The sequence below is a fragment of the Haemaphysalis longicornis genome, unplaced genomic scaffold, assembly GCF_048455015.1.
Source record: "Haemaphysalis longicornis isolate Haplotype H1 unplaced genomic scaffold, Haemaphysalis longicornis Haplotype H1 scaffold_7, whole genome shotgun sequence".
NCBI classification, from domain to species: domain Eukaryota; kingdom Metazoa; phylum Arthropoda; class Arachnida; order Ixodida; family Ixodidae; genus Haemaphysalis; species Haemaphysalis longicornis.
This window is the reverse complement of record NW_027526422.1, coordinates 107,085,442-107,100,695: the sequence shown is the minus strand read 5'-3', so window position 1 is coordinate 107,100,695 and position 15,254 is coordinate 107,085,442. Positions and strand designations below refer to the sequence as shown.

At 46.1% G+C, this 15,254-nt stretch overlaps 1 protein-coding gene across 4 annotated transcripts in view; it reads right to left on the bottom strand.

Annotated features, from left to right (window-relative positions):
* Positions 1 to 3,262: 3,262 nt before the first annotated feature.
* The window catches only part of LOC144146786 (lysosomal alpha-glucosidase-like), a 152,593-nt gene continuing 140,601 nt past the window's right edge, over positions 3,263 to 15,254 (bottom strand). For all 4 annotated transcript variants that reach the window (XM_077678719.1, XM_077678718.1, XM_077678721.1 and 1 more), the window contains 7 exons: positions 14,508 to 14,592; positions 12,759 to 12,812; positions 12,163 to 12,281; positions 11,626 to 11,714; positions 8,821 to 8,873; positions 6,862 to 7,032; positions 3,263 to 4,095 (listed from right to left, as the gene is read on the bottom strand). In XM_077678719.1, the coding sequence (XP_077534845.1) occupies positions 4,024 to 4,095; positions 6,862 to 7,032; positions 8,821 to 8,873; positions 11,626 to 11,714; positions 12,163 to 12,281; positions 12,759 to 12,812; positions 14,508 to 14,592 (643 nt within the window). In that variant the 3' untranslated portion in view covers positions 3,263 to 4,023. The remainder of the gene's footprint in view (positions 4,096 to 6,861; positions 7,033 to 8,820; positions 8,874 to 11,625; positions 11,715 to 12,162; positions 12,282 to 12,758; positions 12,813 to 14,507; positions 14,593 to 15,254) is intronic.

The following is a 15,254-nucleotide window of genomic DNA, read 5'->3' as shown; positions in this document are numbered from 1 at the left end:
TGGCTTTCAGGAGGACTTGGTTCTTTGATCCTGGAAAGGAGCGGAAGAAACCGGGGCCATGGACTGAGGGACCCGCCCGTAGCCAAATCTCATCCACTAGTTCCAAAATAAACGTCTCTCTCTCTCTCTCTCTCTCTCTCTCTCTCTCTCTCTCTCTCTCTCTCTGGGTTTCTCACAAAACCACCAGATCGCGTGGTGGTCTCCGCGAATATCGTTCGCCGCCGCAGTAGTTCACTGAAGCTGCGGAGCGGTGTAGCCTTTGGCAGGTTTTGAGTTGCCGTGCGCCTGGCGTTGGTGTCTGGAAAGCGTGCTCGCGAAAGGGGACAAGGCAGGCTTTATTCTTTAACATTCGAAGCAGTAAGCAGTGGGAGACCATGCTACTAAAGTCGGACCCGGGAGAACAGGTCCGTGTGGTTCAGACAGCCGAAGCCGCCGCCAGGGTAGGACTCCTGGCTGCCGACTGAGGGGGGAGGGGGGCTCTCTTCAAGAATTCTCTGATTCCCATCTAAGGACAAATAAATGTCACTCACACACTTTTGCATTCACTACCCATAAGATGTGCATCGGCGTCCTCGGATTTTTTAAAAAGCCATTAGTAGTGCTAAATATGCCGTGTGCAGAAATGCGTGAACTGAAGCGATGCGTGAACTGAAGAAGTTGCCCAACTGTGGAACGCATTGAATAACAAACAAATGTACTAGATCTCAATGTTAACAGGCCCGAACACACGTAAACACTGATGATTAGTTGCGAATGCTACAGGAACAATGTCCACGTGAACTCCACTGGGAGCCTAATTAAATGAAATAGGGGCTCGGCGCAGCGTGCGCGGAAATTAAACTGGTTTAACCAGGGGCGCTCCTTTCCCACGTACTTCTGAAGCAGCCTGAACGATGCCTTTCTGTTTTAATCCATACCACGACTTGTGGAACGCGTCGCACCTTTGTGCTTGTTACTGACACAGGTGCACGACCAACTTTACTTCATTATAGTTGGTCGTGCACAGGTGCCATGGAACGCGCCTAGTCAATGGTAGCTTACACGGTGGTTATAGATGCCGATATCTGCGTCATCTTTTTCGCAGAATCTGCGATTTAATGCGCTCACATAAGCACAACACAGACTTGAGACACAGAAGTCCCGATAGCAGCTCAGTTAATACTCACATGCGCGAGCCCGCAAACAGGGCCCGAGGAAGGCCGATGGTTAGAAACCTTGGTAGTTATATCAGGGCAAAAAATACCCCTGAAACAATGGTGTTCACGTTAGCAGGTTCCATACCGAACCCCTGAAGGCTCAAAGAAACAAAAAAGATTATGTTACTTTCTCGGTTCACAAGGGATAGCAGCCGTTGCATGTTCACGTGCGAAGGCCTCGGCACCGGTATACGTAAAGTGGTTAATCAAGCGGCCGATGGCAGATGAGCGGCTCGGGAACGAGCTCTGGGGACGTAGCGGCCTAACTGCTTCTCCGTAACATTTAGCCTTCTTTCCGGCATGCAGCGCAGATTACAGTGAGGCCTTGATCGCCGTCTTGAATTCCATAACTCTCATAAGCTTCCCTGTTTCCTTTAGATCTCTTGGGCAACCTTATTTGCATTAGGAACGCATCGGGCAACAACAGAATATCACCGGCGCTCAGAAACACCGCAGCCGCCATGGAGAGATTTGCGAACAGCTGGACCTTCTCAAAACAGCGCAGCAAGGGCACCGTAGCTGCGATGAAACCACTCAAGCGGCCGAAGCCGAACGACACGCTCAGGCCCTGCGTGTCATCGTCGGGAAAATTTCGGCATTGTAGGCGTAGCTCACGCTGGCCGCACAGATGCAGATGCACTGAACCACGATGTGGGACAGGCCTGTTCCGGCTCGATACAGAAGACCACTGAAGCAGAAAGGGAGCAGCCAATAGCCGCTACATCGCTCAAATGACGTAATTCGGGAGCTCAAAGAAGGTCAAGACTTGGGAAAGAGAAATAAATCCTTTGTGACGGTTTCCAAGTTACCTGATGGGCATAGAGCAGTAACGTTTGGCTGAGATACTTTCTTACCCCCCATTCTAAGTACTGAATGTGTTTCTGGACTACGCTCTGGAATCATTAGGATTTAGAAAAAAGTTGCCAAAAGTGTTGCGGGGTCCGTTTGATGTAAAAGGCAACTTTGTATGACGCCATCTGGGGATGGTCAGACGTGCCGAAGGATTGAGGTTGCGTGGTCGTGTTCAGCTCAGTTCAGGTGGCCATAATGGTGTAGCAAGTACTGGCTGATTGCCTGTGTTCCTAGGGCAGGCGTCACTTGGTTCCCCATGGTTGGCTTCCGTCATACCTTCGTCGTTCACCGTTATGAATAACTGCGCTGGTTGGGGCGCGTGCCTTTGGCTGTGGGGAAAGAGGCGATGTAAGGTGGCGTGACATGGCGTGGAAAGGCTGCATCGGCTGCCCCGCCCCCCATTCGACTGTGGGCCAAGGCCTAAATGTGACTGAGTGCCTTTTGGGAAGTTATTTGCTTTAGGACCGTCCCAGGTGCCATCGACGGTTCGCTTTGGTTGCAGAGCGAGAAAAAAGGCGAAAAAGGGCCCAATAAAAATATTTGTGCCCAGTCATGAGAGTCCCATGAAAATATTGGAGCAGGAAACGCAGACATGACAGATAATAGGACACAAAACATAGAACTATCTCTATTGCTAAGGGAAGGACACGAGACAGCAGTGACGTAAAGGAGTACTGACCAAAATATAGTTATACTTTTCGAGAACCTGCACTCACTGCATGTTCACCTTTGATTTAGAGTTTGCAAGGGAAGCTGCCAGATACCCGTATAAATACGGAAACTTAAATAGCAATTGAACCTTCCCAATCACCCAAAGGCCAAAGCATATGTACTCTGCGTGACCGTCGGGATAATAAAACAAAACCTCACACATTATCTCCAATGCATGCACCCATAAAATTTGGTTACGGCAAGTTTGTTTAGGAATTATGAACCCAATGTGGTGGTACCGTCTTCAATTAGCTACACTATCCACCCACTACTGTGGTGTTATGATGTGGTAGGGTATGCATGTGAACCGAGCATGTAAGAAAATGAAGATACTGGCGTTTGTTCAGCATCTGCTATCAGTGCTTAGCAAAAAGGCCTTTATTTCCACATAATACAACTCGCGGGTATGGATGCAAAGAAATGGCGGCATGAATGTACATCAGCTTGAATAGTTTCTTAAATTTGTCACGTGCACCCTTTGTGTAAGCTCAATAAATTCTAAATTTTTAGCGCCACTGATGTGGAGAATCCCTTCTGTAACAGAAGTTTCTAGCTTATACGAACATTGCGGTTGCACCAAAGATGTAGGAATGCGCACTACTGGCGCCTGATTTTGTTAAATTGGTCTAATTATATTTTTTCAGGTGTTTTCTGCGGTAAGGAGTCCTCCTGCGCAGCGGCTGCATGTGTAATGAAATTAAAAATTTATTCAATGTAAAGAACTCCAGGAAGTACGGAGGGGATAAAGGGTTTCAGTGTGCATGTCGTCAAGTTTTGCGAAGCTGGACATTTTGCGAGCCCGTTTTCCTACCTCTATTTGGCTGAACCTAGACACCTCCTCCAGCTTTATTCACCCCGACCACCATCTACATCTATCAGCAATTGGTTATCGCCAGGGCCGCGCAGTGGTGACGGGGTGTTGGGTGCGCTTACTAGGATGTTGTTTAAATGGCCTTCCGGCCGCCTTCAAACACGACTTGAATTGCACCAGATTCGTTCCAATGCACGGGAACGCCTAGAAATACTTTCTAACTTATCATTCCTCCATGCGATAGAGTTGTTCAGTTATTACAGTTTCGAAATTCAGAAAGAGGCGGAAGCCTAAGTTAGCTGCTTTTCACGCGAGGTTGATGTTAATGCATAAGTTATTCATCCCTACGTTGTTAACACACAAAACCTGAGTTGTTTGCTGTCGAAAATCACGGTGGATTCTCGTTTCATCCATGGTATTGCTTCTGTGTTTCGTTCACTTCCCAGGTTCAGTTCATGACATTGAATGTTCTATGGAAATCACATGTGGTCCGACCTCCAGGAAGAGTGTGTGTAGCTTGAGGACCTGCAAAGCAGAAGGAAAGAAGAATCAAATAGCCTAAACCCCCCGAGCTAAAATTGGGTACAAGCAGTTCCAGTTTTTAGGCGCAGAGCTGCAATTTATAGAACTATAGTGTGCCCAAAGCTACAGTTTCTTATTATTGAACAGCGAGCTAGGCGAAATGAATCACTCAATGTACATTGTTTTCTTTGTGCGCCATGCAGGCATAGAATTTGGTTGCTTATCTGCTGCTTTTTTTGCAAATTGCGACGAAAGGTCGACATTTGTCAAGTGAATGCCCCCCTTCGCTTTCCCATTCCCCTCTCATGCTGTTCCTCTCCCGTCGCGCTCCTCCCAAGGTGAACACGCTAGAGCTTTGCTCAAGTCAATTTAAAATTACCGCGTTCCACTGCTCCAGGCCGGGTGCCTTGATGCCAGCGCTGCGCACGGCAGAGACGCGCGTGAATTGAGGCGCCCTACTTCAACGTTTATAGAACCGTGTGGGCCTGCTCCCGTGCGCGCGAAGCGCAACGGGGAACCTATATAGTGGAACCTTTCGTTACTGTTGCCGTTTGATTTCTTAATATTCCACCAGGGCCTTTAGTGGCGTGGGCGACTGTAGGCGAAGGAGTGATTTTTTTGTGCAGTGGATGTAGTATTGCATTTGCTATCGCAAAAGTCAAGCATCAATGAATATTTTAATAAAGGAACACTGCAAATAACACTTATGTATTTATAATGTATTGTTCTTGTTAAACAATGTTGACAAGCATGAACATTGCTACCGGACGTAGATGTTTAGGTTGGGCGGTGGGTATAGAAACCTATTGTGCAGATTGTTTTACTTTGGCCGGGTGGCTGAATCGAGTGACTGACTGACAGACTGACAGACAGACGTACAGTCGCCAGCAAAAGTTTGCGGGATGTGCAGCGCGTGGCGGAGCGGCTCAAAACTGCATTGCTGCGCCATCTGCAGCCAGCAAGCGCCGGGTCGAGGCTCAAGGAACTGGCGTGTTAGGCGCGCTTTGCGCATGCCTGTCCTTTATTTGTCACCGGGCATCTCTGATCACTCGCTTGCCCGTGACATGCTTTCGATATTCGCGGCAGCAGCGGTGGCGCCGTGTGACCATCGCCGTCGGTCTGCTATCACTGGTGCTACGAAATACGCAGCCCGCGGCCGCCGTCTGCGCGGCGCGCGACGTTGAATAAATCTTAGGCTATGTTCAGACCACGGTTCAGACTATCGATGCAAAAGCCATATCGTGATCCATGGACGTAAAAAGACGGCGTGTCAGGCTGTTCGGTAGATTGAGACGTGAAATGACGTCATTCTTTGAAGTTAGTTACGACAGTTGCGGAAAGTCTGAACCCGGCCTTATCTTTCAAGAGGCACTGCTGGTTGAATAGGAAATACTTTTATTTTATTTTTAACCTAGGCACCGATAAATTTCCAACTGACCCACAATTGCGGTTGTAGTCGTCTCAGGGGCTAATTATCACAAAATTTCCTTTGGTGTAGTTCCAACAAAACAAAAGGTACAGCCGTTTTCTGTAACTGTACCTCCTCCTTAGTCTGTCATGTATTGAGTGCCGTATCGTTTACGGCTTCTCTAAAAACTAATTATGGCAAGTGAATGTGATTCGGCGTAATGCTAACGGACGCGTCCTCGCGGCCAATTCCAGTGTGACGTTTACGTGAGACCTACATTACACTGAGAGCTTTCCCAAGAAAGTTTGCTTTGCCGCATGATTGGATTTGGCGCGCGACGTTTTTCTAAGCACCAGATCGAGGTACGCAGTTTCAAACAGGCAGCCTTTATTAGCTCCTGTAAAATACATTTAGTCGTGGACCATTCCATCAGTTCGAAGATAAGATTTATGGAATGCTGCGCGCCGCGGAAACGGCGGCCGCGGGCTGCGTATTTCGTAGCACCAGTGATAGCAGACCGACGACGATGGTCACGCGGCGCCACCGCGGCTGCAGCGAATATCGCAAGCATGTCACGGGCAAGCGAGTGACCAGAGATGCCCGGTGACAAATAAAGGACAGGCATGCGCAAAGCGCGCCTAACACGCCAGTTCCTTGAGCCTCGACCCGGCGCTTGCTGGCTGCAGATGGCGCAGCAATGCAGTTTTGCGCCGCTCGGCCGCGCGCCGCACATCCCGCAAACTTTTGCTGGCGACTGTACAGACATACAGACAGAGCAAAATTTTTGCATTCAAGTAGCCCAAGAAAGACTATCGTCTTTAAAAATTGCCCCTTTCAGACACCGAGCAAAACGCCCTTTTGTGTCTAGAAGCACAGAATGACACCCTAATCGTCATCATAATCGATTGTCTTGAGCCCCCCACACACAAACCACTCCCGAACCCTTTGGGTGAAGCGAGTTGAAACAATTGCTTGGGGTGCACAATTGGAGCCACTTTGCGAACGCATGCTCGGTGCTCGTTTGTAAGTGATGGAAATATGAGGAGGATCAATGAAGTGTACACAGAGCAAAAGAAGAAAAAAAAACAGCATCCTAGACGAGTATTCTCTGACGATTCCTATTGCATTACCATTGAGGCGGGGAAAGAGTTTATAAATATTTAAATCCACGGAGAGATAGGAAAGCGTCATGTGAGGGGAGTCAATAAAAGACTAAACTCCTCATTACGACCAGGGCAAACAAATGGTAGCGCGCTTGCATAGCTTTTGTAATGACGCGCATGAATAATGCCAGCAGGGCACCGAGACTGCATATTTAAATGGATACATCATAGCTGTTTCAAAAACCATGTCATTGTTACCTTTAGGTTCAAGTCGTAGGACGTATTGACGGTCCTCGCGCCGTCCAGGGACACCGATGAAGGAGCGGCTCCCGTATTGCACATGGTCACGGCGGCTATGACCGGCTTATCTCGTCCTTGGTAGCTGCTCTCGACAGGAGTGATGCTGAGCTTGCTGCTACTTTCGCTTTCCTGCAAGGGGAGTTACGGTACCTACCTTAACGAAGGACAATGCGATTCTTCATTGTCGGAATGTAATTTGTGCTCTAGTGGACATAAACTTTCATAACTGGGGCAGTGGTAGTCGAACTAATATGGCTGCCTCGTTCCTGTTAGCGCAACATGACAGCGCGGTCAAGCGATCCACAGATGGCGCATGGCAGGGCAGCCATATCAGATAGCGCGCGCGTCCACACAGCGGCGACAACTGAACATCACGCAGGCGGGTGCGCGGGAATACAACACTAACTCCCTGGCAAAAAGATAAGAGAGGCAAAATTAGGAATAGTCGCAACATCTTGACCTGTTTTAAAGCAAAGCTGGTTCCTCTACCCCCCCAAGTGTTCTGTCACGACCGTTGGTGTCAACAGAAAACTGCCGCGAACAAATAAAAGAAGCATTTGGAACCGCCAGGAGTCAAATCTGGACGGAATACAGAAACGGAGCGAGAGCCTATTGTCTTGCCGATTGACCTACGAGCCCACGCGGAGGCGGGGGAAACAGACGGTGCACTCACCGAGCACATCTGCGGGTTTACCCCTGGTTCTCGCTGAATGACACGTGATGGTGTCACGCGACCTTTAGCGCACATGTACACTCCGCCCACGGCACGTGTAGCGGCTGTGTGCGCGCCTTGCGCATGCGTGATTAGTTAGTAAAAAAAATTAAGCTCACACCAACGCATGGAATCTCACTTTTCCGCCATCTCAGCCGCCTATCTCGTCGCCTCTGTCAAAGGCGGCAGAGACGGAGAAGTGAGATGGTCTGACATCGGGTTTGAGGTTACTTTCATTTTATAAAAAAGAGTTTCTACTTATGTGCTTCACCAATACAACTCAAGCAACCACCATTCATGGATCACGCATTGATTTAACCTTAGCTAAGAATATCTCTTTGAAGTAATAAAGGGTGTGGTTAAGTGCATTTTAGTTGTCTATGGTTTCACTCTTTGTTGAGCCTTGTGCGTGTGAATTCAAGTGACGTCACATGGGTAATCGTCGTTGGTGTCGTTTACAGCTTCGCTTTCGAACCACCTTCACAGGGTGGATTTGTGGACACTTTTTTCTGATGTGGGTGTCCACGTTCTGATTTCATTGCGTAGTCAGCGCGCACATTCCCCGTTTCGCACGATAGTAAACTCTGCCTGAGAAAATACGATAGGAGTGGTTTTCTGCAGGCAAAGTGGCGAACACGTAATAGTGGAAACTTGTGAAAATATTGTGCTAATGCTTAATTTTATTACCGCCTTTCAGGGACGTGGAGTCCTGCGGGAATTGCTAGTCTATGCTTGAATGAGGTTTTCATTTTTCTGTTACTCCTGACCCGCAACTCAAGTTGCTACTGGCGGTGTGTTTTGTAGTGTGGCTGCATTGAAACATTTGCCTGGACTACTATGCTTTACTTTGTGCATGCCGTAACGTATAGTTCGCGTCCATACGCTCTGCGATGAAGTTGCGTGCAAACAGTGCAAAGGTGTACACTTTAGCATTTTTTAGTTACTTCTATTTGCTATCGAAGGTAAGAATTGAAAATAATTACCGAGAAGTCTAAATCGCAACTTGAAATTATTTTCGTAATAAATATAAGTATGCGGGACATATTGCCAAACTCGGCATTCCTGCTTGCCGCACATGACAGGATACAGCTCCGCCATCCTTGTTTCAATATGTTTTCACATAACACTTATTCACAGAAACGTGCACGCATGCACTCATACGAACGCACATACACACACTTCGGCACACACAAAATGAATCGTACCTTCGATAATGTGAAGTTGAAGCGGATCTTCGGCGCCTTTTCGACGTCGTCATCTGAAAAGCATGGTTTCGGCATAATTTATGCATTAGGCAAGCATTTTGACTACGGCCAGCGCGACACAATCTCACGGGTTCTGCTCGTCCGTAGGCTACAAAGGTGGTTATCCGTTCCATTTCCTGACTTTCCCAAATATTTGCAGACTTTGTGCGTGGAAATTGGGAATGCAAGTATAAATAAGGGGAGAACTACAGTAGACTCACGATAATTCAAACGCGAAGGGACCCTAGGATTTGGTTGAATTGTGACGTTTGAATTTTCGGAAGTTCTCATATCACTCGGGGTAACATACCAACTCGTGTGGTAATAAACATTTGCATATATTTATTAAGACAACATATACACACAATACTCAAGTCGAATTCACACTTTGAAAAAAAAAAGTCAATAATGAATGACTGCTTCATCTTTGCATGAGAGTTTGCAAAAAATTTATTTCTTTCTTCTTCAATCCACATACAGGTGTTGGCGCGCGCGGTTTCGCTTTGACGCGTGTATGCAGGTAATCGGCTTTATTTGTGACTGTTAGTGATATGAGGATGGAAATGTGCAGCTAGAAGTGGCAAATGCAGCAGATGTTTTGCAGCAACAACAAGCAAAAAGTACGTATTAACCGAATTCGCGTAATAAGGCAGTTTGGATTAGGCGGCTTTAAACTACACTAAAAACAAAGCGGGTCAAGCAATGTTTTGATATCTGTTTCAATTGAATGAAGGTTTGAATTATCCCAGTTTGAATTATCGCGCGTCTAGTGTGCTTACAATAATGGTATTTACACCAGTTCCACTCTCATGTATAAGCATTGAAATGGTTGTTTGGCATGAAGAGATATAATTGATGTCATAAATCCCCGCAACCAAAGGGTGACTACAAAAGCAAAACCATGTGCGATAATAAAGCGAAAAAACAGAGAAGGTAAACTGACCAAACGGGCGAATAGACGATGTTACACAGTGTCTCTACTATCGTTCAGAGAAGCCTGCGACCTTTCGTTGCCTTTTGGTACTGCAATTGGCAACGCCTGTGGGATAGAACAGCCTGAGCAGTTAATGGCTGGTTGTCGAGCTTCCTAAGTGTGGTTGACAGGTGTTGCCTTTGCGTTGCGAACCGGTCACACTGACAAAAGAGGTGCTCTATTGTTTCATCTGTGGCACACACGTCACAAGCAGGGCTGTCAGTAATACCGATAGTGAAGGAGTAAGCGTTGGTGAAAGCGACTTCTATCCATAGGCAGAAAAGCAGCGTGTAATCCGAGCGTAGCATGTGAATGGGCAAGTGGCGCTGCTGGTCGCGATCGGGTGAGTAAAAGCGAGAGTTTGAAAACTCCCGAGTATATCAAACAGCAAGCGTTATATTGCGGGCGATGGAGCGTACGGACCTTGCAGCGTCATGACACGATAATGGGATACAGTCCAGTCGGGCACTTTCCCGGGCAGAATGAGCCGCGTTGTCTATACATTCATTCACAGAAATGCCTCAGTGGCTTGGGAACCATTGAAAAATAATAATATGCCCATGCCCGATTAGGAGGTCATAATCCTGAGGAATCTTGGCCACAAGCTCTTTGTACAGGCATCGGCGAAGAGCAGACGGCCGGCACTGAAGAGATGGCCTAAAGCAGCATAGCACTGCCCATTATTGTGGTAATTTGTGCTGACGAGACTCGCGAATACCTTCACTTATTTCGGGACCAGGGAAAAAACACCATGAAATGGTGAGTTCTAATAGGGTAGACATCGTTAAGCTGGAAAGATAGAAATAAATGTCCACAGATGCGGCTGGCACGATTACATCTCCCGATGAACTGGCGCTCATTACCGAGCCATCAGTGTAGACATGAATTCGGTCTCTGTAGGCTCCATGTAAAAAATGCTTAGAGAGCTGTTCAAGGCCTTGTGGTGGCATATCCGGTTTCCTGGTTATTGCCGAGATGGTTAGGTAGATTTGTGGCAGCGACAGGCAACAAAGGGGGGTTGATGGTCATCCCGTAGGTGTGTACCTTCAGGGGAGGCTCACGCACTAAGCGTATACTACATTATAAAAGGATTCCCGTGGTCTATTTGACGGCAGGGATGCGAAAATTCCGGCAATCATCTAGGCTTTCTTTTCTAAAAAGAGGTACCACTGGCTAGATCCCTTCCAGAACGTTTAAACGGTGCCTCGGTGCCCTCCAGTATTTTTTGCAACTTCCCGACTTGGTCAAGAACAAGAAGAAAGAAGGCGGGAGGTGCGACCTCCAGAAAGGGGTTTCCCAAGACGTCAATATGAGCATGCTCATATTGACGTCTTGGAAAACCCCTTTTTGCAGGAGCATGTAGGGTGCACTGCTGTGGCACGCCTAATATTCGTGACCCAAAAAGCGGGCAAGGCTAACTATTGCATAAGTTTTGTACAGATTTACGCGGCAATAATGTATGTGAGCCGTGAAACGGTAGCATTCTTTTGTACAGAGCAGAATAAAAATCGCACTACTCTTTCTGCTTCCCGTGTTGGTGAAGCAGTATGCCTTAAGACATATTGCTTCCCCTTTTTCAGCGGACGGTGTCATTCCCTACTTGCCAAAAATCCACGCAGTGCTTCGAGAAACGTGTGGTATCATCGCTTGTTCTAAAGAAAGAAATGCGTGTTCATTTTATGTGCGTGCTTCATACTTCACTGATCTTTGTTATTAAGAGTGGTTCAGTCAGTGTCAAAATGAAGAAATCATTTCGCAAGAAAAGGTCGACGATCTTCGGAAAGAGTACGTACAGTAGGTGATGCCGTCGTCCCAAAATAGGGTGCCCGTGGCTTCACCATGTTCGTCGGGGGCAACGAATAACTCCAGCGACGTCTGCGTCCTGTAATAAATTAACCAAGCACTTGCCTAAGCGAGGTTGTCGCTTCCCAAGTTCGGTTCCTCATTTTTTTACTTATTTTGCCTCTGCTTCTTCACGCCCAACCCAGTCCTCATTGTCATCATCCTGTGGTTCCTAATAGCGAACCACAAAGTACAACACAGCAGTGGCACTGCGAATGAAGTTGTTTAGTTTTAAGCGACAGTGTTTTGGTGGCAATGTTTGGTTAAGCGGGAATACCACAATAAGTGTTAGCTTCAACTCTATTAACAAAGAATTCAGGACAGTTTCTTTGCTAGCAACTTTACTGCGGTGTATGCAGTAGGCGCTGTAAAGCACCTACGCAGGTTAACACTAACCCTGGAAAAGCTGACAAACATAAACTATGCCTGAGCACGAATGAATGACAATATATTTTGTGTATGCCTCGGTCGGCACTTACTGCACTTACAAATTTCTCTCTTCACCAGGATGACGAAGCGGGATTATGGAGCCACCCCTGACGTGTATGGGAACGTTGCTGCCATTAAGGATGACGTTTCCGCCTTCCTTTAAATTTGTTGCTTCACCCTGTGAAACAGAAACATACAGAAACAGCTGCAGCGAGTCACGGTTACTTTGTTATGCCCCAGAAATCTGTTATTCCGCATACAAATTTGGCAGAAAATAATTTGTTGCATCTTGGAGCGATAAATTATTCGTGTACTACTAGGACGCGTGTCGCTTTAGTTTTCGGCACTACAGGTTTCCGGGTGTCAAATATAATTTTCACATATCATTCTCAGCACTGAGTATACCTGTAAAAGTAGATGTTAATTTTTTCGTAAGCGCCATACTGCAGACCTTGTACGCAACTCTTCGTTGGAATAGCTAGATGCACATGCGCACGTTTTTCTTTTGGGACTATCGTCGTAATAAAGCAGCTTTTTCCAAGCGTCGAGGATTTTGCTTTCATGGGTTTATTGCATGGCTGAGGTCGGTGGGAAACTCTCCATCATAACCAAATTACGGAAAAAAAGTTTACAGGAAGGCCCCCACAGTTCTTACCGTGTAAAAACTGCACCACTGGCCGGTGGGGAAGTACGCAGTGACATTTTCAACCTGCAGAAGTGGAAACGGATCGTCTCTTTTATACCTCAATAATGGGATACAAAAGAATCGCTAAAGCGAAAAGACGAACAGAAAACATCCAGAACACTCACATCTGTGTCACACGTAATAATTCGCACATGTGTGCCATCGTGCTTGAGGTCCAGCACTATTTTAATGCAGCAAGAATGAAGCAAGAAGCTGAAGAAAGCATCCTTTCGCGCAGTATATAGGTTTCGGTTAGTTGCTTTTCTTAAAAAGTTCTAAAAGCCTATGGTAAAGGTATCTTAACAGAACAAAGCAAGCGCTTAAACGTAGCATTGATTTGCAACTACAGAATTTTCCGTATCTGTAGTTTAGTGTTTGTCTAGGCGCCCTAGTTCTGATGGATCTAAAAGAAGTGCTTGTAAAAACGCAAAGATGTTCTTTAACAGCTATGAAGTCGACAAGGTTTTATTTCGACAATATAGCTCGAAATCTTTAGAATGGTGTGCTAAAATATATTAACAGGTGGGAGACATTAAGGCACATTGTGGAGCCTTTTAAAGGGTCCTGCAAAAATACAAGGTCTTTAAAGTCATCGAGGTGTTACGGAACCTTGCCACCGGTAATACGCCTAGTTATTAGGCAAGTGATTGGTATTTTTACGCGGCCATATCATAAAATCTCACTAATTAACCTTGTGTCAGGAACATACTGTTTTCCGCTGTCTTTTGTCTTTAGAAACTCGCACACGTCGGGAAACACAAGCAGGCCAAGGGAATTTGTTATGCTTATTGTGTCAGAAAGCCGCTATTTGTATTGAATATTTTGTGGGTACAGTCGTCTTTTGGCATAGAACGTTGTTCAACCTATGCACCATAAAGAATAAATACCAATGCCATTGTAAGCAGAATCAATAATGTTGTATATGTTTTAAGCAGCAGTAGCACAGTGATTGGGAAACAACGCAGTACAGATACACATAAAACACATCTATGCTTAGAGAGTTCCATCTTTTTACTTGGTTTTTAATACCTACATATCTCGACTACTTCACAACATTCTACGTCTGAACACGCGTTTCAGGCGTCCGCAAACTCACAGGTGATATTAAGTTGGCAGTCTGGTCTCGCCCTTTTAATGCCAACTGACATTGTCGCGTCATCAAAGGTGGGTTATTCTCTCTCCGCACAGATGCGGGTAAACCAGGTAATCCTTGTCGCTGTCTTATGCATGTTAACTAGCCCTACGGCTACACCTGCACACATGACTGAAGGATGCACCCCAAATTATCGTAGTGGTGTGCCACCTACCGTGGCTTAGGAACAACGCAACCGGTGACATACGAACTGACTGCGAAACATGTCAGTGGTACCGCTAAACAAATGCAAAGGCAGCGTCTGGTCCGCAACAAAAGACAATGTGAGCGTGCAACAGCGCAAGGAACTACTAATAATTAAGGATTGTTTTTCGAATTGTGAGCCGAGCGAAGCAGATTAAAACAGTAGCTCGAAATATATCGTCTACTCTCTGTGGTAGGGATAGGTTTTCTGAATTATGACTGAAATTTCAAGTCATTTGACGGACTACTAAGATAGCTATGGAATTACGGCGCATTTCGAACCATTTACGGGAGCATTATCTGGCCCCTTCACCTTCGTCCTAGCCTCAAAATGTTCAGTAGTGACCATATTAACTTCGTTTTTTGTAGTGAGGAAGGCCTACCTGTTCCACCCTTGGCGAAACGAGTATTGCGGGCCCCCACATGAACTGGTAGCTGACATTCACTGCGTTGGCATCCATCGGAAACCTAAATAAATAAAGAAGATGCAAGACAACAACGCAAGACAACAACGTGTGCCGAATAAATGGAAAGTGTGATCTTCTGCGTGATTTTGAGCATCGGTTTTCATGGCACTTGTAATGAAAGAAGCAGCAAGTTTTGTTTGTGACCACTGTTGCAAGACAACAACGTGTGTCGAATAAATGGAAAGTGTGATGTTCTGCGTGATTTCGAGCATCGGTTTTCATGGCACTTGTAATGAAAGAAGCGGCAAGTTTTGTTTGTGACCACTGTTGCATCAGTTAATAGAAATACATTATTGTGCGAATATGATGAAGGAGAACGTCATATATTGTAGTGTAAAGGCATGACAAGGGTATTACACAAAAAGAGTACACTTCAAGTGGCTGGGTCAGCGTACTTCCATTCACGTGGCAATTGAAACCGTCGGTTTGAGTAAGTAATTGTACTATTACTATATTTCTGTTCGTCCGTTATAGCGAGGTGAATAACGTTTGAAAATTGGAAAATTTATTTTGAAAATTCGAATCGTTTGAAAATTGATTTACTCGCACAGGTGTTTTTTTAAACGTAAAATTTCCGTTAGTTCAGCTGGGTCGTCTTGGAATGTCGCAGAAAGCAACGGAGTCCTCGGATTTCATAAGGGCGTCTTCTCTACGCCCCGTGAT